The sequence below is a fragment of the Mastigoproctus giganteus genome, chromosome 12 (genome assembly GCF_048544385.1).
Source record: "Mastigoproctus giganteus isolate SK-2022 chromosome 12, ASM4854438v1, whole genome shotgun sequence".
NCBI classification, from domain to species: domain Eukaryota; kingdom Metazoa; phylum Arthropoda; class Arachnida; order Uropygi; family Thelyphonidae; genus Mastigoproctus; species Mastigoproctus giganteus.
In genome coordinates, this window is record NC_143586.1 from 31,970,360 (window position 1) to 31,994,838 (window position 24,479).

Below are 24,479 nucleotides of genomic sequence, written 5' to 3' on the forward strand. Positions count from 1 at the left end.
AATGCAATAGCGGTATGAGTAGCGAGTCATAACTTACAAAATCCACCAGCTAAATTTAAGAAATAAATTAACACTACTAAGCCTATTTAACCTATTTGTGAAACACAAATTAATACATTAATTAATAAAAAATACGATAAAATGTCTAAGAAAAACTTATCATTTGAAGGAGCTCATGAAGTCTGCTTCTTCACACAATTTTCTTCACACTTGTGGTTCAGATTCATAAATTGGATTTCTAATATCATAAGTTCCTGTTCATAACTCAGGTGATTGTTGTATTTCGACAGCTTGACAGTAAATAAAACTGTACTTTCAGTGTCTTCAACTTCATATTTTTATTTATTTAGTTTGTTTGATGGCAGGTGGACAAGGAAAAAAATTGTGTGAAATAGAAAAGATGGAATGAAATTTGAGTTGCTATTGAATGAGAGCTGGAGAGGGAAAAACTGAAATGAAAAATTCAATACCATTATATAAAAACAAGTTCAATTTTTTAAACAAAATTGCAAAACAGTAGTACCTGTAAAAGGATATTAAGTGAACTTTTTATTCTTCCATTAAAGTTTACTTGATTTCATTTTACAGATACTGCTGTTTTCAATTTTTTTAAAGAAATTAACTTGAGTGAAATTTTTTTTCACCAATAAATAATAATATAAATCTATTATTCATTGGTGATCTGGGTATACATGATATGGAAATATTATGCTAGAACAATGACAATCAAACTTTTTTAAAACCTTAGACCAACGAAATGTGTGAAATGCCTTTATAGACCACTGACGTAAATCAGCATTATAGTTTGTTTAGTTTAAACATATGATAAATTTGTTAACTTGTGTGCACTTATTAAATTGTTTACAGTAGCCCAGTAGAGGTTCACATTTTGATCTACACTTAAGAAATTTTAAAAAATAATAAAATAAAATCAAAAGCATCTCTTAAAGTAACTCACTCATCCCCTACCAACTACAATTTGAATTTGCAACAACCAGAGAAACCCCAGGTGTGTATGTTCAGACCACAGTTAAGAACTTCTGCATTAAAATTTAAAGTAAGCAAGCTATTAAAAATATCCACTTGAATGAAGTTCAAATGTACAAATAAAGCTGCCTTAGCAACCATCTATAAAATGACTGGAGACACCCACGGGTGGCTCGTTGATAGGCACTGTAGAACTGTAGCACCCTCAGCTTTTTAAATCTAAATATACAGTCAACGGAGTTATATGAAATTTTGTGAAGAACAATGCAATGCAATGAATATTTTTATTAACAGGTCCTGCATATAGTATACTCATCCTCTATTTCCAGTAATCAAAAAAATAAATGAATAATTGCTTTATTCAACACAAGTATTAAACAGAGCCCGGGTCATCCAGGCCCAAACATAGCCTAAGGCCTTTGGTTCATTGGAAACCGACTACAGTTGAACTCGTTTATAACGAGTTTCACTGGACCGCCAGATGTGCTCGCTGTATCCGAGTGCTCGTTATACTCGGGTTAGGTGATTTGGAATAATAGAAGTGTAGGAACCAGAGGCAACATGAATGTTTTTAAAAGTGATTATCCAATTTTCAGGTACGAATGTAGGGTCATTTGACTTGTCTTCTTCTGCTTTTGTCTCAACTTTCTTCTGATGAGGCACTGAATACCTCTGCTTCTGTATGGTCTGTAGCTTCGAAAAAACACTGAAGGTTCTCTACACTGTCAGCAGCTGCTCCATATGATGGAGGCTGAATGGAGTTTTCTTCATCTACTACTTCTTCACCTGCTACTCGGATAGTTTCTATGTCTCTGTTGTACAAGTTCCCGAAGTTGCATCATCACCTACATGCTCCCGAATGTCGATGTTTGGAAATTGATTCAAATACTCTGGACTCCTTTTTTGCAACCACTCAGATAGTGGAATGTTATCTTCGCTGGTAACGTTATCTTGCTTTGACTGAAATCCGGCCTTCTTGAAACAGTTTTGAATGCAACTTTGTGAAATGCATTCCCGCGCATCACTCATAAAGAATCGAGAACCGAGATTTTTGTTTCATTTCCCTTGTCTATTCTGTCAATGAGCAAAAGGACCAAGTTGCGACGAACATGAGCTTTGAAACTTCCGATCACACCTTGATCCATTGGTTGTAGCACTGCTGTAGTGTTTGGAAGCAAAAAAAACAAGCATTATGTGACTTAGATTGTCGACTTTCTGTGGATATGCAGGACAGTTATCTACAACAAATATAATTTTGCATTTTTCTGTAATACGGAGATCGTTGTCCCACTTTTTGAGGTAAGCCGTGAAAATATCTGAAGTCATCCAAGCTTTTCTGTTCGACTTATAAGCCACTGGAAGTTGCTTCACATTCTTGAAGCATCTTGGTTTGGCAGACTTTCCAATCACTAGAAGCCTTTTATCTGTCCCAGACATATTCAAGCTCACTAGAAGCCTTTTATCTGTCCCAGACATATTCAAGCAGATAGCCACTATCTATTCTTCGACAAATTCTCCAATGAATTTTTCGCCCTGGAATTTCAAAGTTTGGTCAGGAGTGACATTATAGAAAATTCCAGCTTCATCCATATTGTAGATGTCATCATCACTGTAGCCTTGGGAATGAAGTGGCCACACATCGGTCATCCACATAGATGTTATCTCCATGTCCACTGCAGATGCTTCTCCACTGATTTCGCCATAGCAAATTTTATGCTGATTCTTAAAACGATCAAGCCACCCATTTGAGCAACAAAATCCTGCATGGTTGAAAAGCCGTGCAAATTCTTCTGCTTTAGCCTTTAAGATTGGTCCACTTATGGGTAACCCGGCATTTCTTTGTGCAGTGAACCATTTCAGCAGAGCTTGATCAACATCATCTTTGTTGCATTTCTTGAGTCTCTTTGCATTTGTTACGTTGTCATCACGGGCCTTCAATACTGTCTCTATTTTTCCACAGTGTTGAAACAGTAGGCGAAGAAAGTCCGTACTTCTTGCATATCTCTATTGTTCTTCTGACCAGTCTGCAGTTCCTCAATAATTTTGGCTTTTTCCTTCACCGATAATGCTCCTCTTCTACATTTTCAGGCTCTGAGATTGAAACCAAGTTCCTCTTACTGTCCTTTAGAAGTGAGAATAAAGGTCATCCTTAAATTATAAAATTTTCTGCGAAATCCACTATCCGAAACGATCAGTTTCAAAGCAGCGAATGCATCTAAGCTTTCCGGAGGTCTGCTTTTATCTATTCGGCAGCGGCCATCGATTGGTCATTGGCAAAGGAGTGGGAGTGTGTTTTACAGCTCGCTGATTGGTTTGCTGATGACCAATAGCTAGCTGTTGCAGGGTAGGTAAAAGCAGACCTCTAGAGAGTTTAGAAGCATTCACTGCTTTGACGTTGATCATTCTAGACAGCGGATTCCACAGGCAATTTTATAAACTTTCTTTTGAAGGACAAGTAGGAACTTTCTTCTTGTTTGTAAAGGATGACAAGAAGCAATTGGTTTGCTGCACATGGTGGTGCGGTATGTTCCCTTGTTATATCCAGGACGTGCTCGTTATATCGAATTGAATGCTGTGTTTTTAAATGAGACCAAACAAAATATCTCAGTTTATTCGTTGTAAGCAGGCTCGTTATGAACGAGTTCAACTGTATTTTCAGTAATCATTTCAATAATAAATGAATAAAAACACAATCATTTTCAACTTTGAAGCTTAACCATAGGTGGAACTGTGTGCTAGACAGCTCCACATTTTAAGGAGCACTATAAATCAGGAAAGGCTAAATGCCGAAGCAATGCTTTCGATAGAGAAAAGCTTGGTTAACCAAGCTTTTCTCTATCAAATCTGTGCCAAACTTGAATGAAAAAGTTAATCTATTTTCAACAAATAAAAACCGAAGAATGGATTTTATTTTTAAATAAAATTTCAAGATTATCCAAGTCTGTTGATGGTAAGTGTCCAATTAATGTTTTGTAGTATTTTTAATTTGCTTATTATTATTACTATCTGTGTCTACATGTCTTATAACCAAGGCAATTTAATGTAACTTTTAAGAAGCAGCACCCCCCATACATCAGAGTCACGAGACACCAGGCACTAATTATGGGCATAATTGATTGATTCAATCTGATGTTACTAAAGATAAAGTGCTGTTACCACACAGCTCATTATTGCTGTTGATTTCGTAATCAATTAGTTTGCATATAATTGGTTATGTCCATCATAACCAATTATATGCAAATTAATAACATCTAATAACAGATGCAAATTAATAATCTAGTAACAGATGCAAACTAGATGTGTGATTTGTTTGTGGGATAAGTTGCCAGACAAATGCATGAGTCTGAGAGCAATTAAAAGTAGGATTATCAGTCATCTGGTTCCAACATCTGTTGTTGGACTGAAGTAGCAACAATCACTGAAAATGCTATCTTAAACAATGGCACCACATTATAAATAAACAGCACTATATACTTTTCTATTTATTTGTAGTGCAACATTGAGGCAACTTATTACAATAGAATCTTGCAGATGAGAGATCCATTTTTAAAAAAAAATTTTTTTGTGTGTGCGCGCATGCGTTTGGTTTACTGCTTGCCTATTCTATAAAATATGTCATGTGGTTGAATTAGTTTTTCACTTATGCAGTACTTTTTATTTTGAGTGATTTATAAGAGATCTCCGAGTGTGGTGTCCATCCTATGCAAGTCATCTATAAAAGGAGATTATTATATTATTCAACTTAATTATCTCTAATTTATCACTGCTTTCCAGTGGGTCTCATTTGTGCAGATAGCTTCTTGAGTAATGATATTTGCAACTGCGATATTTTGGAATTGAAACTACAAGCAAATTCCAATTCCATTTTGATCCATTCTGATAAAATGACATTGGGAATATTTAGCTTTCTCAAAGTAACTAACTGGCTTCAACTCTTATTCCAATTAAGATATATTTTTTTATCAGAAATTTATTAATAAAATGAGTTTGACATGATTCCCCCCCAACCCTCACCCACTTGATTTAATCTCTGTTAGCTAATTTTCTTTCATATGAATAAAATATTTTTCTTACCATCATTTTTTGATATTGCAGAAAGGAACTTACTAAGTATTTGCCGCAGAGTGTCCTCAATCGACATAAAAAGAAGGACAAAGCAGTGAGTATTTTTTAATATACAGGCAGTTCTCGCTTTACGAGTTTTCTTTTTTTCTCTCCCAAGTATCAACAAAATCAAAAATATGACCATTAATTGCAAAAAATGAATGTTAAACATTCATAAATACCGCATTCCAAACCACGTGCGTAGCTATACAATACAGTGTACCCCACTTTACGATGTTAGCATTAGCATTAGTAGAGGCATATAATGCAAGAAAGCAAGCTTATTCAGCATCAGCCAAAAAAAAAAACAAAAAACACACCACTCCCATTTCACCCCTCCGTTCGTTCGAAATACCTGTCCAGTTGAGCCTTAAATTTGTTTAGGCTATCAACTTCAACAGCAAATGATGGAAGTCGGTTCCACCAACCAACCACCCGCTGGCCAAAGGCAAATTTCCGCACATCTATCCGACATCCGTCCTTCCTCAATTTGAATTTATGCCCTCTGAGGTGATTATTCTGAGCAAGAGGAAGAATCCCATTGGCATTGAGCATGCTCAAACCATTCAAAGCCTTATACACCTCTATCAGATCACCTCGCCAGTGCCTAGTCTCCAGACTCTGTAATTTGCAAAACTTAAGCCTTTCTTCGTAAGAGCAACCCTTTGTTCCATTCACTAATCTTGTTGCCCTTCTCTGTGCCCGTTCCAGCAGCTCTACATCCTTCTTGAAATGAGGCTTCCAGACCTGTATACAGTACTCAAGATGTGGCCTAACCATTGCCTTATACAAGGGAATAATCACCTCCTTATCCCTGCTAGAAAAATTCCTGTATATCATTGACAAGACACCATGAGCTACTCTTGCAGCTCGTCTGCACTGCTCAGAGAATATGACCATTAATTGCAAAAAATGAATGTTAAACATTCATAAATACCGCATTCCAAACCACGTGCGTAGCTATACAATACAGCATACCCCGCTTTACGATATTAATCAGTTCCAGAGACACCATAGTATCATTAAAATATCGTAATGTTAACCCAATAACACATTGTTTTTTGGTAATTCGTTTCAAGATCTCAGAGGTTGAAATTTTCACTGTATAACTAAGATATTTATCTCTATAAAATGTCATTTTTTAAGGTCATGAGCGTGACCTTAAGGCCATATAAAAGATTGTGAGCGTGATTTGTAAATTGTATTTGTTACCAATTAAAATCATTAAAATGCACTATGCTTTCATCGTTATCATGTGTCCCATTATAAGAATCAATTTTAAATGCCTTTGTGATATATTTCTGGTGGAGGTCATGACCATAATACAATAAAAAAAATTTGCACTTCCTGTTTATTGGGCTTTTCTGTTACTGCAAGCAATTATAAACGGGTAGTAAACTCGATCTTCTTGCAGTTGCGAAAATACCAATAGCTGGAATTGTGTTTTTTTACGTTATTATGGTAAAATGTGTTTGCCCTTTACTGAAATCTTTCAGTCGTATAAAAAACAAATAAATTTTCAGAATCTTTTCTTCATTCCTTTTATTTTAAGCTTCGTAAACTTGTTCATCATCATCATCAGCCATTTTCAATCCACTGCAGGATGAAGGCCTCTCCAGCAACTTTCCAGTTCCTTCTGTTTTGAGCACTGGCCATCCATTTACTACTCAAAAACTCATGAATTTCATCTATCCATCTCCGCCTTTGTCTTCCAGGTTTTCTTCTAGCTATGTGTCCTGCCCAAGACCATTTTAGTTCTTAATTTTGATAAGAATATCCTTTACTTGAGTTTGCTGCCTAATCCATGTGTTTCTCTTCTTATCTAACAGTCTGATTCCCAATATAATTCGTTCCATTCTTCGCTGTGTAGTTCTTAGCCTTTCTTCCATTCTTTTGGTGAGTGCCCAAGTTTCACTTCCATAAGTCATGGTGGGGAGTATACATTGATTCATTATTTTACGTTTCAGACAAACTGGGATATTGCTCTTCAGTATGTGACTATATTTCCTGAATGCTATCCATCCAAAATTTATTCTTCTCTTGACTTCCAGCCATTTATCATTATTACAGCTAATAACTTGTCCCAGATAAGTATATGACTCCACCTTTTCAATTACTGCTCCTTCAATCATTATTTCCCTTTCCGTGGCATACTTGTTCATCATTACTTTTGTTTTAGCCATATTCATCTTTAGTCCAAAATCCTTACTAACTGTGCATAACTGATTAAGATTTTCCTCTAATTCTTTGGGATCGTGGCTTATGACCACAATGTCATCTGCAAATCGTAAATGGTTTAGGTACTCTCCGTTCACATTGACTCCTTTCTGCGACCAGTCTAATCTTCTGAAAGCTTCCTCAAGGGCAGCAGTAAACAGCTTCGGAGATATTGTGTCTCCTTGTCGAACTCCTTTCTCGATTTTAAATTTGCTACTGTCTTTGTCTAGTCTAATAAAGGATGTAGCACTCTCATATATTTTCTTCAAAATCATAATATATGGAGTATCTATGCCTTGTCTTTCCAGTGCCCGAAACATTGCCTTATGCTGTATGGAGTCAAATGCCTTTTCATAATCCACAAATGCCAGGCATAATGGTGTTTTATATTCATTTGCTTTCTCCATTAGCTGTGATATTACGTGAAGGTGATCCATAGTTGAGAATCCTGTCCTAAAGCCAGCTTGCTCTTTCGGTTGATTCTCATCAAGTATTCTTTCTAATCTGTTAGTAATGACCCTTGTGAACAACTTGTAGATATGGGATAACAAGCTAATTGGTCTATAATTTCCAATTTCTGATTTATCTCCTTTCTTATGCAGCAAAACTATGATTGCATTATTCCACTGCTTAGGCATCACACCTTTTCTAATGCACTTTGTGAAGAGCCTTGCCAGTTTTTGTGTTATGTCTTTTCCTCCCAATTTTAACAACTCTACAGTAACTTCAACTTCCCCCGGGGCTTTCCGATTCTTCATTTTCTTCAATGCATGTTCTACCTCATCAGGAAGAATATCGGGTATGTCGTATGTGTTGCTACTTTGCAATCCATCTTCCCCACTGCTGGTATCATTCCCTCGCTCCTTGTATAATTCTCTATAGTAGTCTTCTGCTATTTGAATTATGCATTCTCTGCTGTTTATAAGTACACCATCGCTATTCTTCAGTTTCAGTATTATTTGTCTTTCTGTATTACTGCTCATGACTGCTAATTTCAATCCTTTGTTTTCCCTTAATGCTTGTTCTACTTTTCTTGTGTTAAATCTTCTTATGTCCTCTCTGAGTCTCTTTCTAATGGCTTTGTATAACTCAGTATACTCAATTTTCTCCCTGTCAGTGTTTTTCTTGCTCTTCATTTGTCGTCTTTGGTTCATCATGACAAGTGTTTCTTGACTAATTTTTTCTTCTTTGGATTTCTGTTTCGCTATAGGTTTCTTGGGCTTTATCACTTTCAGAAAGTTGTAATATTCCTCGTCGATATCTTGGTCCTGAGCAGTCTGCAGAAGCTCAAACTTGTTCTTAAGTTCCAGTACATACTGCTTTTTCTCCTCCTCGAGTCAGTTTTTTCCTTTCCTACATCTATATCAAGTGTACATCTTACCATTCTGTGATCACTTCCAACATTTACCTTATTCAGGACAGTAACATAATTCACAATATATCTTCTGTTAGTGAGGATGAAGTCGATTTCATTAGTTGTTAATCCATTTGGACTCTTCCATGTCCACTTTCTGTTCACCCTTTTCTTGAAAAAAGTGTTCATTACTGACATTCCTTGAGATTCTGCAAATTCCACAAGTCTTTCACCTCTTTTATTTCTTTCACCAATTCCAAAATTTCCTATAGTTCCTCTTTCTGTGCTGTTTTGCCTTTTTCCAACCTTAGCATTGAAGTCCCCCATAATAATAGTGTAGTGGGTTTTCTGCTCATCTAGAAGACTCAATTTCAGTGTACATTTCTTCAACCTCTTCATCATCATGGCTCGATGTTGGTGCATAAATCATTATAATCTTTAGCTTGTACCTCTTAGAAATCTTGAGTATTAGTCTTGACACCCTTGGTGATGTACTTTTGAATTCCAAAATGTTGTTTTTAAAATCTTTATGGACCAGAAACCCAACTCCACCTTCACTCCTTTCACTGTTTCCATTGGTGTAAAGCAGATTTCCACTTGATAAACTTATAAGTGATTCATTTCTTCTTCTTGTTTCAGCCAAACCGATGATATTCCAATTCACATTTTCTAATTCCTTTTCCAGCTCTAATATCCTGTCTTCACCGATGAGTGATCGTACGTTATAACAGGCCAAGTTCAATTTCCGTGCATGGCAGCCTGGTCGTACCCAGAGATTCTTAGCACCCTCTGCTTCCACTCTGATCCTCTCGCTGCCGTAAGAGGGAGAGTGAAAGCTGCTGGGGACTGAGGGCCATTTGTATTGTTGTGCTCTCATTGCTGGAGGGTTTGGTCTTTTCCTCTTCACGCTGACCAGGCGTCTTGAAGAGAACCACTCTACACGTTCGTTGCCACCTAAGTGACGTAACAGGGCTTACCATCGAGAAGGTGTGCATGAGTGGATTTTAGGGAGGCAGGCCAACCGGATTTCTCCTAAATCTTCTGTAATAGAGAGATATTGGATCCATCAGTGTTTTTGGCTGAGTGTCTGATAACACACAAGGATACCTGTTCCTCTGAGTTAGTTGCAATTAGTGTGCGCTGTTACAAAATGCTTATGCATGCAATCGTGAAATTTATAATTAAAAGAAAAGATTATCTTGGAAACAAATGCCTCTTGAAGCATTTCTGAAGAAGATGACTCCTTGTGCAACAAACCAATGAGTGCCGAGCCAATAATGAGTGATCAACGAGTGTGCATTTAGTCGATGATGATGAAGAATAAACATTCTTTAACATTTGTAAGTCATAAATAATTTCTCTATTATTATAATTTGCTTGATTTTACAGGCTACGTTTTCATTTCTTTCGATAAATCAATCATTGTTTAAACAAACTAATTAGCTAACTAATTTTATTGTTGAGAACGTAATCCCTATTTTAACATTGTCTATGGGAAATAAATTCCCGCTTTACGAGCACCCGAATTAACTTGTAAAGTCAAGAACGGCCTGTATTTAATTTGCTATTTGTTAAAGTAGCCCATCAAGAAAAAAAATTATTTATTTTTTTTTTTTTATTTTATTATTTATTTATTTTTTTTTTTTTGTTAGGAAGAACACATCTGTTGATTAGAGAAATAAGACTTTGTTGGTTAGCATCAAAAATGTCAATTTAACCAGTGATCAGATATAACACAGAGAATAATCTACTAAGGTTACTCAAGACAAGCATTAGTGATTTGTAGAAAAACAAAACCACACATCCCAAATAAAGTATTGTTAAATACTTTATTTGGTGTTACACAAAAAGTGGTGTTACACAAATGTTGGCCTGTAGGTTCTTGGCTAGAATGAGGATCATATTTTAATTATTTTAATGTATCAAATTTGGCACATTTTGTTAAAGATTTTAGCTAATACAGAACCCCAGTATAGGTTCATCAATGACTCACAAATTAGAAATCATCATCCATTTTCAGTATTGTCTATATCCTTTAGTAAAGCTTTTGATACTGTCCCACATGAATGCCTTTTACATAGATTAGATCAGTGTAAAATTGGTGGGTAGTTACTAAAGTGGGGAAGAAAGTTTGCCTGAGTGATAGGAGTTCACATACTCATAGGATTTTTTTTTTTTTTTTTTTCCTGATATTTGTTAATGACATTCATGAGAGCACAACAGGCTTGATTGTTTGGGATTATGATAATAGTATTAAAGATCAGCATTGGTGATTCATAGAAAAACAAACAGCATAAATTATGCATTGTTTTGAATTGTAACAAAGATATAAAAGGTAGTAAACAAGAACTAGATAAATTGGTCTTGTTTTACTACCTTTGGCTAGAAAAGTGGTAGTTAAAGTATAGTATTCGAAAATGTAGTAGGGGTCTGCATTTGGTAATAGTAATTACTCATCTTATCGCTTGGGAAGCATTAGGTTTAAGTCACTTAACTGGGAAAAAGATTTAAGAATAATTGTTCAATCTCTTATGAGTTCTCGCAGCAGTGTAAAGTGAGTACTAGCACAGCATTAGAAGTTGGCGGAGAACAGGAGATCTAGGAGTAATTATACAGTCTGATATGAAGTATTCTAAACACTGCAGAAAGGTTACAAGACAACCCATGAGGTTTTGTCAGTGATACAAGATGCAAGCCAAAAGTTTCTGGAGTGGAGGAATAAAATTAATTTAGACTTACGTTAGTGACATATTGGTGTAGTCTCCTTCAAAGTAGTTCTCTCCATAGTTTATACATCAATCTCAGCTCTTCTTCCATTGTTTGAAGCATCTCTAGAAATCATTTTTGTGATTGTATACAACACTTCCTGCACTCCAGCTTGAATCTTCACAATATCTTTGACCTTTTAATTGATTCTCATTTTGGATTTTGGACAAGTCAGGTAAATAGGAAGTCTTGGCTAAAAACTGCTGAACCAACAAAGCTGTGTGACTAGCAAATTGTCATGATGCAGTCCTGAGTGTGCCATATGTCTGCCTTTTTTCCTTTTTTTTTTTTTTTTTTTTTTTTTTTGGCATCGTCAAACATCTTAGGACCCCAATGTAGAACTGGTGATTTATAGTTTTTTTTTTTTTTTTTTTTTTTTTTTTATGAAAACCCCAAACACGAAGGTATCAAAACCTTATAGTACTTAGTACCGTGCATGGGTTGAAGGAGAAATATGGGGGGGAAGGGGATACCGGAAACTTTGCTCTAGAGACTAAACATGGGTTTCACCACTTCAAGCCTCCAATAAGCAAAGTGGTGGTATTTCACCGGTCGATGAAAGTCATCTACCACCTACGTTTGGCCTGGTTAAAGGAACTCCTGATGAACAATTCCCACGTTGTCAAAAAAAAAACAATCAACATGCTCTTTGTCGTTTGATCCAGCCTTACTTGCCTTTTTTGGTGTGGAGACGATGGACTTTTCCACTGGTAGGACTGCTGCTTGGTTTCTGGGTAATAACAATAAACCCAGCTTTCATCCCTTGTTATGACTTTGGAAAGGAAGTTTCTGTCCTTTCTGGCATCTGCTTGTAGATCTCTGCACACAGAAACCTGGTTTTTTTTTTTTTTTTTATCTTTGTCACTCAGCAAAAGGGGCACAAATTTTGCAGCAATCTACTTCGTATTTAAATTTTCAGTTAAAAAGCATTGGCATATACCATAAAATAGGCCTGGAATGTCACAAATATTGGTAATCATGCCGTCTTGTCCTTGTTAGTGATTACTTTTTCAACATTTTCATCAGTCTGACTTTATGTTGGATAACCTGACTGCTCAGAATCCTCACCCAAAGTTTGGCCACCTTGGAAATACCAGTAAAATTGAAAAGTTTGTGTTCTGCCCATTGCATCACCAAATGCTTGTTTAAGCATTTCATAAGTCTCTAAAGCTGTTTTCCCAAGTTCACAACAAAATTTTATGCAAATTCACTGTTCCTTAACTGCCTTTCCTACTTGGCTAAAAAATCACAAGACATATGCAGCAGAAACACACTGAAACATCAATTTCACAATAGCACCACATCCTATCAGCACAAAACTTGCCATACTAACTCACAGTTAATTAGTTCAGCTGTATCTAACAGTACACCATAAAATAGGCCGGAGTGCTAACCACATGCTATACTGCATGTGATTAGCACTCCATTTGGCCAATTGGGAAACTTTTGCTTTGCACCTCATATGCAATAATTTTGTCAGCACAGAAAAGGAAGTGATTATCCCCTTGTAGAGAGCAATGATTTCTGTTACCTATTCCTAAGCTGTAGTAGACACAGTTATGTCTACTATTGCTTAGGAATAAATAACAGAAATCATTGCTTTATACAATATAATACTGATAACAGAAATCATTGCTGAGAAGAGCAGAAATATTAGTCAAGAACATAAAAGGATAATCTTATCATGAAAGGCCAGGCCTGAAGATTACAGAACTTGGAATCTGTAAGGAGACCTGATTGAAATGTTTAAGGCTGTAAATGGATTGACTAAACTAAATTCTGATGTCATACTTGCTCTTTCTCAAACAGAATAAGCAGACATAAATTGAAAAGGGATGGCTGCAGGATAGATATGTGATAGGCTGCTTGCTTCCTTGCATCATTTGCCACTAGTAATACTAATAATACTAATCCTAATACCAGGATTTGAAAGGATTAAGAAGAGGAACCTTCCCAAACTGTCTGTGCAAAATGAGAAAATTTAACGAAATAGCTGACTTATCTATAGCTCATGGCCTAGGATTTTCCCCAGTTGAGGAGCTGTTGTTTCTGTGACTGATGGTGCAGCATGAAATCAACATTCATCTGTTAGTGCTAGAGCAGCAGCATGACAACTTAACATTCCATTTTCAACAATTCCTCATTCATCGGTATATGTATAAGATCCATGTGATGTAACAGCTAACATGAACTGGTCCACATTGGAGCATTTACACTTGTTCATTACCAATTAAATGATATGTGAAAATCGGAAGAAATGTTATCCACAGGTTAGCAAAATAAATTTATACTTACATACATAGCTTAATTAATATACATATTAATTACACATAACACTTGTAATATGATTATAAATATTTTAGATTGCTTTGAATTATCACTGCAAAGTCTGTTTATAGATTTTTCAATATTGTATAACAGTCTATATTCACAATCACTTGCACCAGCTCTCCTCGGGATGGCTATAGCTTCACGAGTTTGCCATTTTGTAACTGAAATTTGTTCGGGTTCATCTTCACTTTCCTCTTCCTTGGCAAAATTATCAGTAACAGACTGGACAATTTCTTCATCTGTTAAAGATGTAGTAACTTGTAGATCACTGTTTATGTCCACCCAATCTGTTCATTCATGTCTTCAGGCTTTTCAACGTGATGAGTATCGCGACTTAGTTGTCATATGTTTCTGCAATTGGTAACTTATCTTTTACACTCAAATTCACTCTTTCTGCTCACTGACATTTTTTGGGGGCTATTAAAATTTAAAACGGTAAAAAAAGATAAGCATCGATCAATACAAAGCACACTGCATGCCCAAATTGGAACTAACATGATATGCGCAAGTGGAATACAGAGTAAAAAGTTTATGAGGTTTAGATATAGGAATGAAGAGCAGATTCTGAAAATTTATTTATGTTTTTTATATAATGGAAGATTTCAGTGAAGAGGTAACGCATTTCACCATGATAACATAAAAACACACAATTCCAGCTATCAGTATTATTGTAAATGCAATAAGATCAGGCTTACTACCCGTTTATAAAAGATTGTACAAACAAAAAAGTCCAATACAGGAACTCCCCGACTTACATAAGGTTTGCGTTCCGTGGAACGCTACGTATGTCGGGGAATTTCCCCCGTGCTTGTGCAGCACTCGCAACTGTGCTCGCTGAATTGATTGAATCAGAACATGTGAATAGAATTATTTATTGTATTTATTCAATTTTTTATTTCAGGCGCAGGAAAAATTACAAAAGCATGCAATTTAAAAAAAATTCAAAATTATAAAATTACAAAGAGAGGAGACAGGCATAACGTCAGTAAGTTTATCTCTCGAGCATCACTGCAAGAATCGACGTCTTCAGCTGATAAGTACGCCATTGCAGAGGTTGAGGGCTGTGGAGAATTAGAAGGGGCCTGCCGCTCAGCCTTACGAAAGAACATATTAATGGATGACTGGACGGTGGCTTTTTTCTTTTCATTGTAGATTTCTTTGCAGCGAATAAGCTTATCATTCACCCCTCCGTTAACTTTTAAGAATCATTCACTGTCGGGGTCCATCTTCTCAAACCTTGCCATTGCCATCTCTCTGGTGCTGAAGCGTCTCGCCTCCTCATTTGGTTCATCTTGAGCTTCGTCAGAATTTTCTTCTTTCACCATCGCTGCCTGCAAGTCAATAAGTTCTTGATTAGATAATTCCTTCTAATCATCCTCTCCACATCTTTGGCATCAGCCTCCAACTGAAGTAGCTCTACAACCTTTACAATCTTATCTGTAACCTCTTCGTATAATTCTTCTTTTTCAAATCCTTTGAAGCCTTTTACGTGCCGTGGACATATTTTCTTCCATGCACCATTTAAACAACTTTTTGTAATTTCCGCTTAGACCTTATTAATGTTTAAGATGGCATGGTAAATATTGTAAGATTTCCAAAAGTCTCTTAACGTAAAATTTTTCTCATCGTCTGCTGCAGACAATGCCTGAGCATGTTGTTGTGTGTAAATAGTATGCTTTTAAATTCAAAATAACACCCTGATCTATAGGTTTGATTCATGTTCGAATTGAAATCATCTAGATATGTAAGATGTCCAGTAGCATTATCCAGTAGTATTATCTAAAGAAGCATTATCCACTAGCATTATCTAAAGAAGCAAAATCTTTAAAGGGGAACATCGTTGTCTTTACAATATTTTTCAACCTCGGGAATGAGCAGCATTTAAACCAATCCTCAAAGAGAGATATTGTTATCCAAGCTCTCTGGTTCGATCAGAAATGCACGGGTAGGGTGGCTTTATTGATGCCCTTAATAAATGCATGAGGATTTCCAGAATGGTATGCAAGCAGTGGTTTTAATCTGTAATCTCCCGCTGCATTAGCCCTAAGCAAGAGCGTGGCCCTATCTTTTGACACCTTGAAACCTGGCATTGTATTTTCTTCTTTGGCAATATATGTTCGATCCAGCATTTTTTTCCAATACAGAGTAGTCTCGTCAATGTTAAAAATTTGCAGCGTTGAATAGCCACCTTCAATAGTTTTTTCCAACACATCACAAAATTTCCCTGCAACTGCAGAATTGGCACTGGTGACTTCACCGCATACTTTAATGTTGTGGAAACCAGCGCGATGCTTGAACCTATTAAACCACCCTCTTCTTGCCACGAACTTGGGTTGGGGTTTGCTGTACTTATCCTTAATATCTTTATAAATACTTGTTGCTTTTGCTTGAATGGTCATTAGACTCAGGGATACTCGCTTCTAAATCTGATTTTCCATCCATATTATTAACAGCTGTTCCATCTTCGATATAGCACTTGAACACTGTTTTGTGATCACTGTTGATCTTAAGTGCTTTGATCCTTTGACATGTTCTTTTATATGCACACTGTTCTATAAAATAGTGTTCACTGTTGAAGCAGCGAGACCTAATTCTCTTGCAATAGATGACAAACTCTGTACTGCTTCGTACTTAATCATTTTCATCTTCATTTCTAACTCAATTTTGTTTTGTTTCCTTGCGCTACCACCACTTGCACTTTTTGTTGGTTCCCTTCATCATTGTAATATGTAAATAGGAATTAAGAGAAGTTTCTGAAAATTTGTTTTTTATATGATTGAAGATTTCAGTGAAGTTGAACACATTTCACCATAATAGCATAAAAACCCACACAATTGCAGTTATCGGTATTATCACAAATACAATAAGATCGAGTTTACTACCCGTTTACAATTAGATGCACTAACAGAAAAGCCCAATTAACCGGAAAGTGCAAATTGTTTTTGTTTTTTGGTCGTGACCTCCAGAAACATGATTTAGAAAAATATCAAAGAGGCATTCAAAATTGATTTTTATAACAGGAACATATGATAACGATGAAAGGGTAGTGCGATTTTCCATTATAAATATGACCTTTTAGAGAGACAAATAGATTAGTAATACAGCAAAATTTTCAACTTCCAAGACTTGGAACAAATTACAAAAAAAAAAAAAAAAAAGTGTGTTATTGGGTTTACATTACGATATTACCACGATTTTTTTAAGTTTGCACCGCCCGGCAAAAACTTACATAAAATCGAATTTCCGTAAGTTTAGTATTACGTAAGTTGGGGAGTTCCTGTATACTGAAAACTGCAACTTGTTTTATGGTAGTAACCTCCAGAAATGTGCCTTTAGAAAAATATCACAGAGGCATTTTCAAAATTGATTCTTATAACCAAAGATGTAATTCTAATAAACGATAAAAGTGTAGTGCATTTTATTGATTTGAATCGGTTCTTTGAAATTCGATTTTATAAAGCAGCTGATTCTTTTAACCAGTGATCACTATAAACGGCACTTACTTTATTTAAAATATATGTGTACCGTGGCAGCATATTTGCTGAAACTATACTGAATTTTAAAAATTAATTTTGACTAGACACACCAGTCCAAGCTATACATGGACTGAATTGAAATATCAGAGGAAAACTCCATTTAATTTGATGTGAGACAACATTAAATTTCGCATAGTCTTGCCTACATCTACATTTGACTAATTTAAGGAAATTGGGTAAAGATTGTGGATGGAAATAAAAATAGATAAGAATGAGAATTTTTATGCTTATTTTGTGAATTTGGTAAAAGTATTTGATAGGATAAATTGAGGTGGGGGGGACTTTTGGAGATACTGAAAGATAACGGAAATTAATTGGAGAGATAGAAGATTGATATAGGATTGTATTGAGGTCAGAGGATAATATTGGGAATGCTTTTGTATTATGCAGAAATTGGAAATAAGTAAAAAGGGTGAGACAAGGTTTGTCTCTCTCAAACACTTGTAGTATGTACAGGGTGATCCTGTCATTGAAAAATCAAAATTTGGCAAATAACCCTTTATTAATGCACAAAAGCTGGCATGAAATGAAAGTTATTCTACGATAAGAAATCTTGAACACTGGCCACTTCAACTGAGACTATCCAAGCCGCTCGTGATCATGCACAGACGATGCCTCTGTAGCCAGGTGGGAAGGAGCAGTGGTGCGTAGCACACGCTTCTTGATTAGACTGGGGTTCGAGCCCATCACTACCAAATACGGAGGATGCGGAAAGGTCAGGGAATGACCACCGCATATCCCGGAGCAATATGGCCTTAGTTGCTAATGCTCCTAAAAACCAAATAACAAACAATCATGCACAGACAACATGTCAAGTTCTAACAATAACATATCAATTTTCCTTCAAATCCCTGGGAGAATTTCTTAAACTTTGTCACCACATGTCAAATTTGAATTTCAGAAAGAAACTCCATGATTCAGATTGTCACACGGAAAATTTGGATTGAAATAAAAATCCGTGTTTTGTGTAAAATAATTATACTTGTTTAATTATTAAATAGTTATTACCACATTATTAACATCTCACTCTTGCTCCAAAACATAAGAAGCAGTAAGGATAGACTCACCGTGCTGGAATCCCTATCTTTGTCTTGTATTTATGACGTTATGGTTCTTTTGGTAAATTGGATTTCTACCGAACAGCAGTATTTTGATAACATCTATGGCTGGTACATTGGTTTCACCTGTTGACAAAAAGCCAAGCAGAGTGAAGTTCAATTCTCATCGAGAAATCTTTCTGCATTATAAAAGAAAATATCTGTCTCCATCCTCAACATACATGGTTAAATATCATTCCTCTTGCTCGAAGCTTAGAGGTGTGTATGCTGAATTTATATCCTAGGTTACCTCCATCATTGGAAAAAAGAATCCAGTCTTGGTTTGCACAACTTCAGCCTGCCATCTTCTACACATTTGCTATTGTCCAAATTCTAACCAGAGTTCATGATATATTGTAGATCAAATTTTTACTGCCTCTGAATGCAATGAATTCCCTATATCAGTATCTTTTTACTGATCACATGCCTATCTAAAAAGCTTTCTCTTCATTAATGATAATGTTAAAAATAACTCAAACTATAGAGTTTTAGTTATTTTTATAACTCTAAAACAGTCAAAACTTCCCTATAACGAATTCAATAAATCCAGCGAAAAAATTTGTTATAGAGAAATCTCGTTATACAGAGAATATCTTTTTTATTAGAAATTATTTAATTAGAAAATGAAAATGAATCTACATTTATTTTTAATGTATTTTATTTCAAAAACACTTATTTAAATTACATTTACACAATTCTCGCCAGGCCGACCGGGCTAGCCGAGTGGGTAAAGTACCTGCCCGGCAACCCAAAGGTCGTGGGTTCGATTCCCGCCTCGGGCTTGGATCAAAGTACTGCAAAAACCTTGGGAGGTGCAATATGGCCACAGAAGCCGGTGCGCCAACAATTACCGAATCAAAAAAAAAAATACACAATTTTCACCGGTAAGTATCACAAATTTAAAAAAAACTAATTTTCGTTTGCACAGTACAATTAAAAAATGTCTGATTCTCAAAGAAAACCTCAGATTTGTTCAGAGCATTAAAAACATCAGGAACATTTTCACAAAACTGTAGACCCATACGAACTGTTTTAAAAGCGTTAATCATTTCTTCGCGAGTTGGCTTTTCTACGGGTTGTTCTGATGTGTCTTCAGCATCATTGTTAATTTCTTCGTGATCATGGTCACGTCTGACACTGTTCAGCAGTATTTCATCTTCATTTGGATGTTCTGTTGTAGTCAGATCTTGATCTACATAAACATAACTATCCAGTGTTATTTCATTTTCGATGTTTCCAGACGATTCTAATAATTTCCAAAAGTTTTTCAGTTGTGAAAGTTGTGTGATGAAGTCCGGTTCATCTTGTTCGTCCAGTTGTTGCTCGACTTCTGTATTCAATGCAAATCCCGCTTTTGAAAAACAATTTTGAATAGTGTATTCAGTGACATTGTTTGTCCAAACTTTTGCCAGTTCAGAGATGCAATCTCTAAGGTTAATTGTAACCTCCAAGTTTCTATTTTCTGATAATGCATTGACAATCTTTGTTATTATTCTCTTTCGATAATGAAATTTAAAATTTTTAATAATGCCTTGGTCCATTGGCTGGAGTTTTGACATCACGTTTGGTGGTAAAAATAACTTCACACTTAAGTTTGGCAGGATGTGCCAGTCAGTTGTCAATTACCAACACGATTTTCCTTTTTTCTTTTGTTATACGCTTGTCTAGTTTTAATATCCAGTCTTCAAAGATACCACTTGTCATCCATGCTTTTTGATTAAAGGTGTAGTCAACTTCCAAAGATTTTGTGCCTCTAAAACATCTTGGATTTTTTGATTTTCCGATGACTAAAAGTCTTAATTTTTCACTTCCTGTCATATTTGCTCCAACTAGCACAGTTATTCTTTCTTTGTTTTCCGCCAAAGCATTTATCATCCTTAAAAGCAAGTGTTCTATTCAGTAAACGTTTAAAGAATAAACCCATTTCGTCAGCATTAAAAACATCCTTAGGTTCATATTCTTCCAAAATCTTCTTTAAAGTATTGTTCCTCCAACTGTTGCAATCTTCTTTGCTTACATTAGCACTTTCTCTACAAATTTCCACAATTCTGTGGCGCTTCTTAAATTTATCTAGCCACCCAGTGTTCACAGTAAATTCTGTATGGCCCAGGGACTGTGCAAATTTCAGAGCTTATTGGTTAATTATTGGACCTGATATTGGTATATTCTTTTCACGTATCATTTGCATCCATTTTAGAACAGCTTTATCACCATCTTCGTATATACACAACTTAATTCGTTTCTTGTCTGCTCCTCCTTCAATTGCATTTAAAATTGATTCTCGATTTTTTAAAATCATAGATAAAGCTGCTTGCAGGTATGCCATATTTCTCTGCAATATCTTTTTTCTTAAAACCCTGGTCAATATCATGAAGAATCTTTACTTTATCATTAATACTTAAACACTTTCTCTTCGACATTGTTTCTGCAAACGTAAAAATTACTGGACTGCAGCTCTTGCTGATACATACACTGCAAACTTCGCTGTGCTGGCTATATAGTGAATCGTTAGTACCGCCTACTCGGTGACGTTCGCTTGCCAATTCAACAGTATCACGTGACTTTTCCTATAAATCACTTTGAAGAAATGTACGATTTTCATTCATATATACACGAAAGAAAATTTGCGGTTAATGTATGCTGTATGTTACTTTTCAGAAAAAAATAAATAAATAAAACCCATGTGATTGATGACAAATTGTTCTAAAAGAACAAAATTTAAAAAAAAAAGAAAAATTCATGAAAACCATCTACTGGGAGTCCAATTAGATGAGAACGGACATATCATATAATGATTGACAGGAAGGTCACATGGTATGGTTGAGGTGAGAAGCGAATATCACTCAGTAGGTGTTACTAAAAACTTGACTATGGTAGCATTTTATGTATTGCCGCCGCAGCACGCTAAAGGCTTACCACAGCGAATTTCGTTTTCCCCTAAGCCAACATCAATTTACAAATCTATTCCTATTTATTGTAAAGTTTATGACCACTTTTAAGAAAACCCATTTCGTTTTATAACTGTAACAAAAATGAAACAAAGATCCCCCCCTACAGGCATCAATGGCCACAAGTATTAACTAAAAGGATGATTAATTCCAGATGATACTGCACAATTTTGGAGGGAACGAGGCCATATATTTGAGCGGCTGTTTAGCAGTAATGCTTGAAAATCTTCAAAAATGCTTTTACTATTTACTAATTTTTTTAAAAAATTCGTTATAGAGAGACTAACACTTTGCTATATGGGGTTAATTTTACATGTAATTTCGTTTCAAGGTGCAACGTTTTACGAAAAAATTCGTAATATATAGAAATTCAATAAATAGAAGTTTCACTGTATTTGAATTGCCAGTATTATGCTAAATTTGTGAATCCGAAGTATTATTAATAGTGGGAAATGATGCAAGACAGTAAGCTTATAGAGCATCAGCCAAAAAAAATACCCACTTCATCCATCCATTCCCTCCAAGAATTTGTGTAGTTCTTCCTTGAATTTATTCAAACTTTATTCAATAAATTATCTACCTACCTACGAAGGAAATAAGATAGAGGGAAAAATCTGTTGTTATTTTTCAATGTAACTCCCCTGAACTTCATTACACTTGTTCCATTTTGTTAGCAATGAGGAAATACCATATAAATAAAATTCTCTGTCCTGACCATCAAAAAACACAGAAACAGCAGACTTCAGTTCATTATCATCAGCAAAACAATGTCCAAGTACATTTTTATTGAGATGTTGAAACAGGAAATAATCACTAGGGGCCAGATCCGGACCTGTAAGATGGATGGGTACGTTCTGTAAAGTCGCAGTTTCTCAAAGCATTAATAACCTGTGCACTGGTGTGTTCTTGTGAATAAGCAGCACACCTCTGGAAAGTTTTCCATGGCATTTTTCCTTTATGACTTCCCTTAGGTTGTACAGTAAGGATGCATATGACTCCCCATTGACTGTCTGCTTGTGTTCTAAGTAGTGAATGTACGAAATTCCCTCAGCATCCCAAAAAATAGTCGCCATAATCTTGCCAGCTGAAGGTGTGTCCAAAATGTTTTGGGTGGGGGAGAGTTCTTGTACTTCCATTGCTTGATTCTTGCTTGGTCTCAAGATCCCAGTGATAAACCATGTTTCAGGCTCCCTTCCATAAAGCTTTAAATTCTCCTCACAACACCATACTCTGAATTGCTTCTGCACAGGAGTCAAATCTGGGGACGCACCTTGCACTGACCTTAGTCATCCCCAAATGTTCATGGAGGATGGTTATAACTGCTCCCTCAGATAAGTCATATTCCCTAGAGATTCAGGAGACCTTTGAACATTTGACATTCAGCACAAGAGGTTTCCACAGCTTTGCACATTTCTTGAGTGGTTGCTGTCACAGGCCTTCCTGGACATGGATCATCTTCAGTGGACTCTCTACCTACCCCACTTGAATTGTTTTGATCAGAATTTCACCTGGTACTCTGAAGGTCCACTGTTGCCATACACAGCTACCATCCTTTCATGAATGGCCTCCGGTCCATTTCCTTTTTTGGTGAGAAACGTGATGGCTGAGCAGTGCTCCAATTTCAGCAAATCCGTAATTTGATACAGATGTCTTCCTTCTTCCTGTTATAGCAGCACAGTCTAAAAACATAGTGGGATAAAAATTAGTATGATTGAAGTTGAGATATGTAGGAACGTGATAAATCATGAATCATTGAAATACAGATGACCCTCAATTTTGCAGACTAATGTGGGGAAGGGTTGTCCGAAAAACCCAGCAGTCCGAATTTTCCGAATGAATATTTAACTGTATAGTACCCATAGTAAACATGATTAAATATAATAGATAGTGTATACACAATGCACATACATTACTTATAAGCAATGTAAGTAGTACAATATGTAAAAATAAATATACTAGAAAAAAATAATGTAACAAAAACAAAAATAAAAAAACTATTTTCCCTTACCTTGATGGAGATGGAACTGAGTTTGTTGTACTGTGATCATATAGTGGGACTCAGAATAATTTATTCTGTATCAGTGGAGCTTCGTGGCTCCACTGAAGTGGCTTGCTATGATGATGAGGCAGGCTGGGACAAAGATGGGGCAGGAGCAGCAACAAATTCAAAGAATGTGTCCCGCTTCATCTGTTTACATACCTTATACTGCTCCCTTATGACAGCTTCTCTTAATGTAGGTGAATGGTGGTAGTGGGACTGGATTTCACTGTTGTCTGAGAGACTGGCATACTGAATGACAAAATCAAGTGCCTCTCATACTGCTGTCCTTTTTCTTTTGTTAATAATTTCTTCATCACTGGATGCCCCCTTGATGTCACCTCTCTCACTTCATCAGCAGTCTCCTCTGGTGTCAAGATCCGGTAGCCCAGATCTATGTTACTTTCCTCTAGCCAGTCAGTTATGTTTTTTGGTAGGGACTGCCAGAATAACCCAGTCTTGTCTCCATTATACACCTGGGATAAAAGCAGGCTTTCCTTTATCATAAATGCTCAACTGAATGTGTTGCAGCAGGCCCAGCTTCACTGTTCTTTCATGTTACACATGCCATGCCGATTTCTAAAATCCCACAGTCGTCCATCACTAGCTTTGAAATTGTTAATGTCCATATGTTTAGCCAGTTTCTCAGCTGCAGTGCGTAAAGTAGCACCAGTAACATTCACTCCATTAATCGCTCTTGCACGTACCATTTGTAAACAGCTTCTTCTAGATCTTTATCTTTGCTTGCTTTCTGTCACTCACAGAACCCATACTTCAATATTATACTTTAATGCAAATCTTTGGAGCTTTCCTTTGGCCTTGCAAATATCAGAAACAGTTTTTTTTTTGCTTTTTAACTCTGTACTGCTCATAAACACTGGCCACTGAAGCACTACTCTCAAGCTTTCGACTGACACTCAGATGTACATTTTCTTTTAACACTTGTTTGTTTTGAAACCAGTTATGGTCACAAAAATTATTTGAAATAATACTAACAATGGATAAATGTTGATACAAAGTGCACTGTTCTCATGGCCAGGCACAACAAAAACAATACTGCCGCCGTGCATGCATGCTAACTGCCGGGATGTCCCATGAATT

At 36.1% G+C, this 24,479-nt stretch overlaps 1 protein-coding gene across 1 annotated transcript in view; it reads left to right on the forward strand.

Annotated features, from left to right (window-relative positions):
- LOC150076854 (poly(A) polymerase type 3-like) overlaps positions 1–24,479 on the forward strand; it is a 341,061-nt gene that overhangs the window by 280,780 nt on the left and 35,802 nt on the right. The window contains exon 19 of the mRNA XM_090386405.1: positions 5,083–5,146. Coding sequence (XP_090242531.1) covers positions 5,083–5,146 — 64 coding nt within the window. The remainder of the gene's footprint in view (positions 1–5,082; positions 5,147–24,479) is intronic.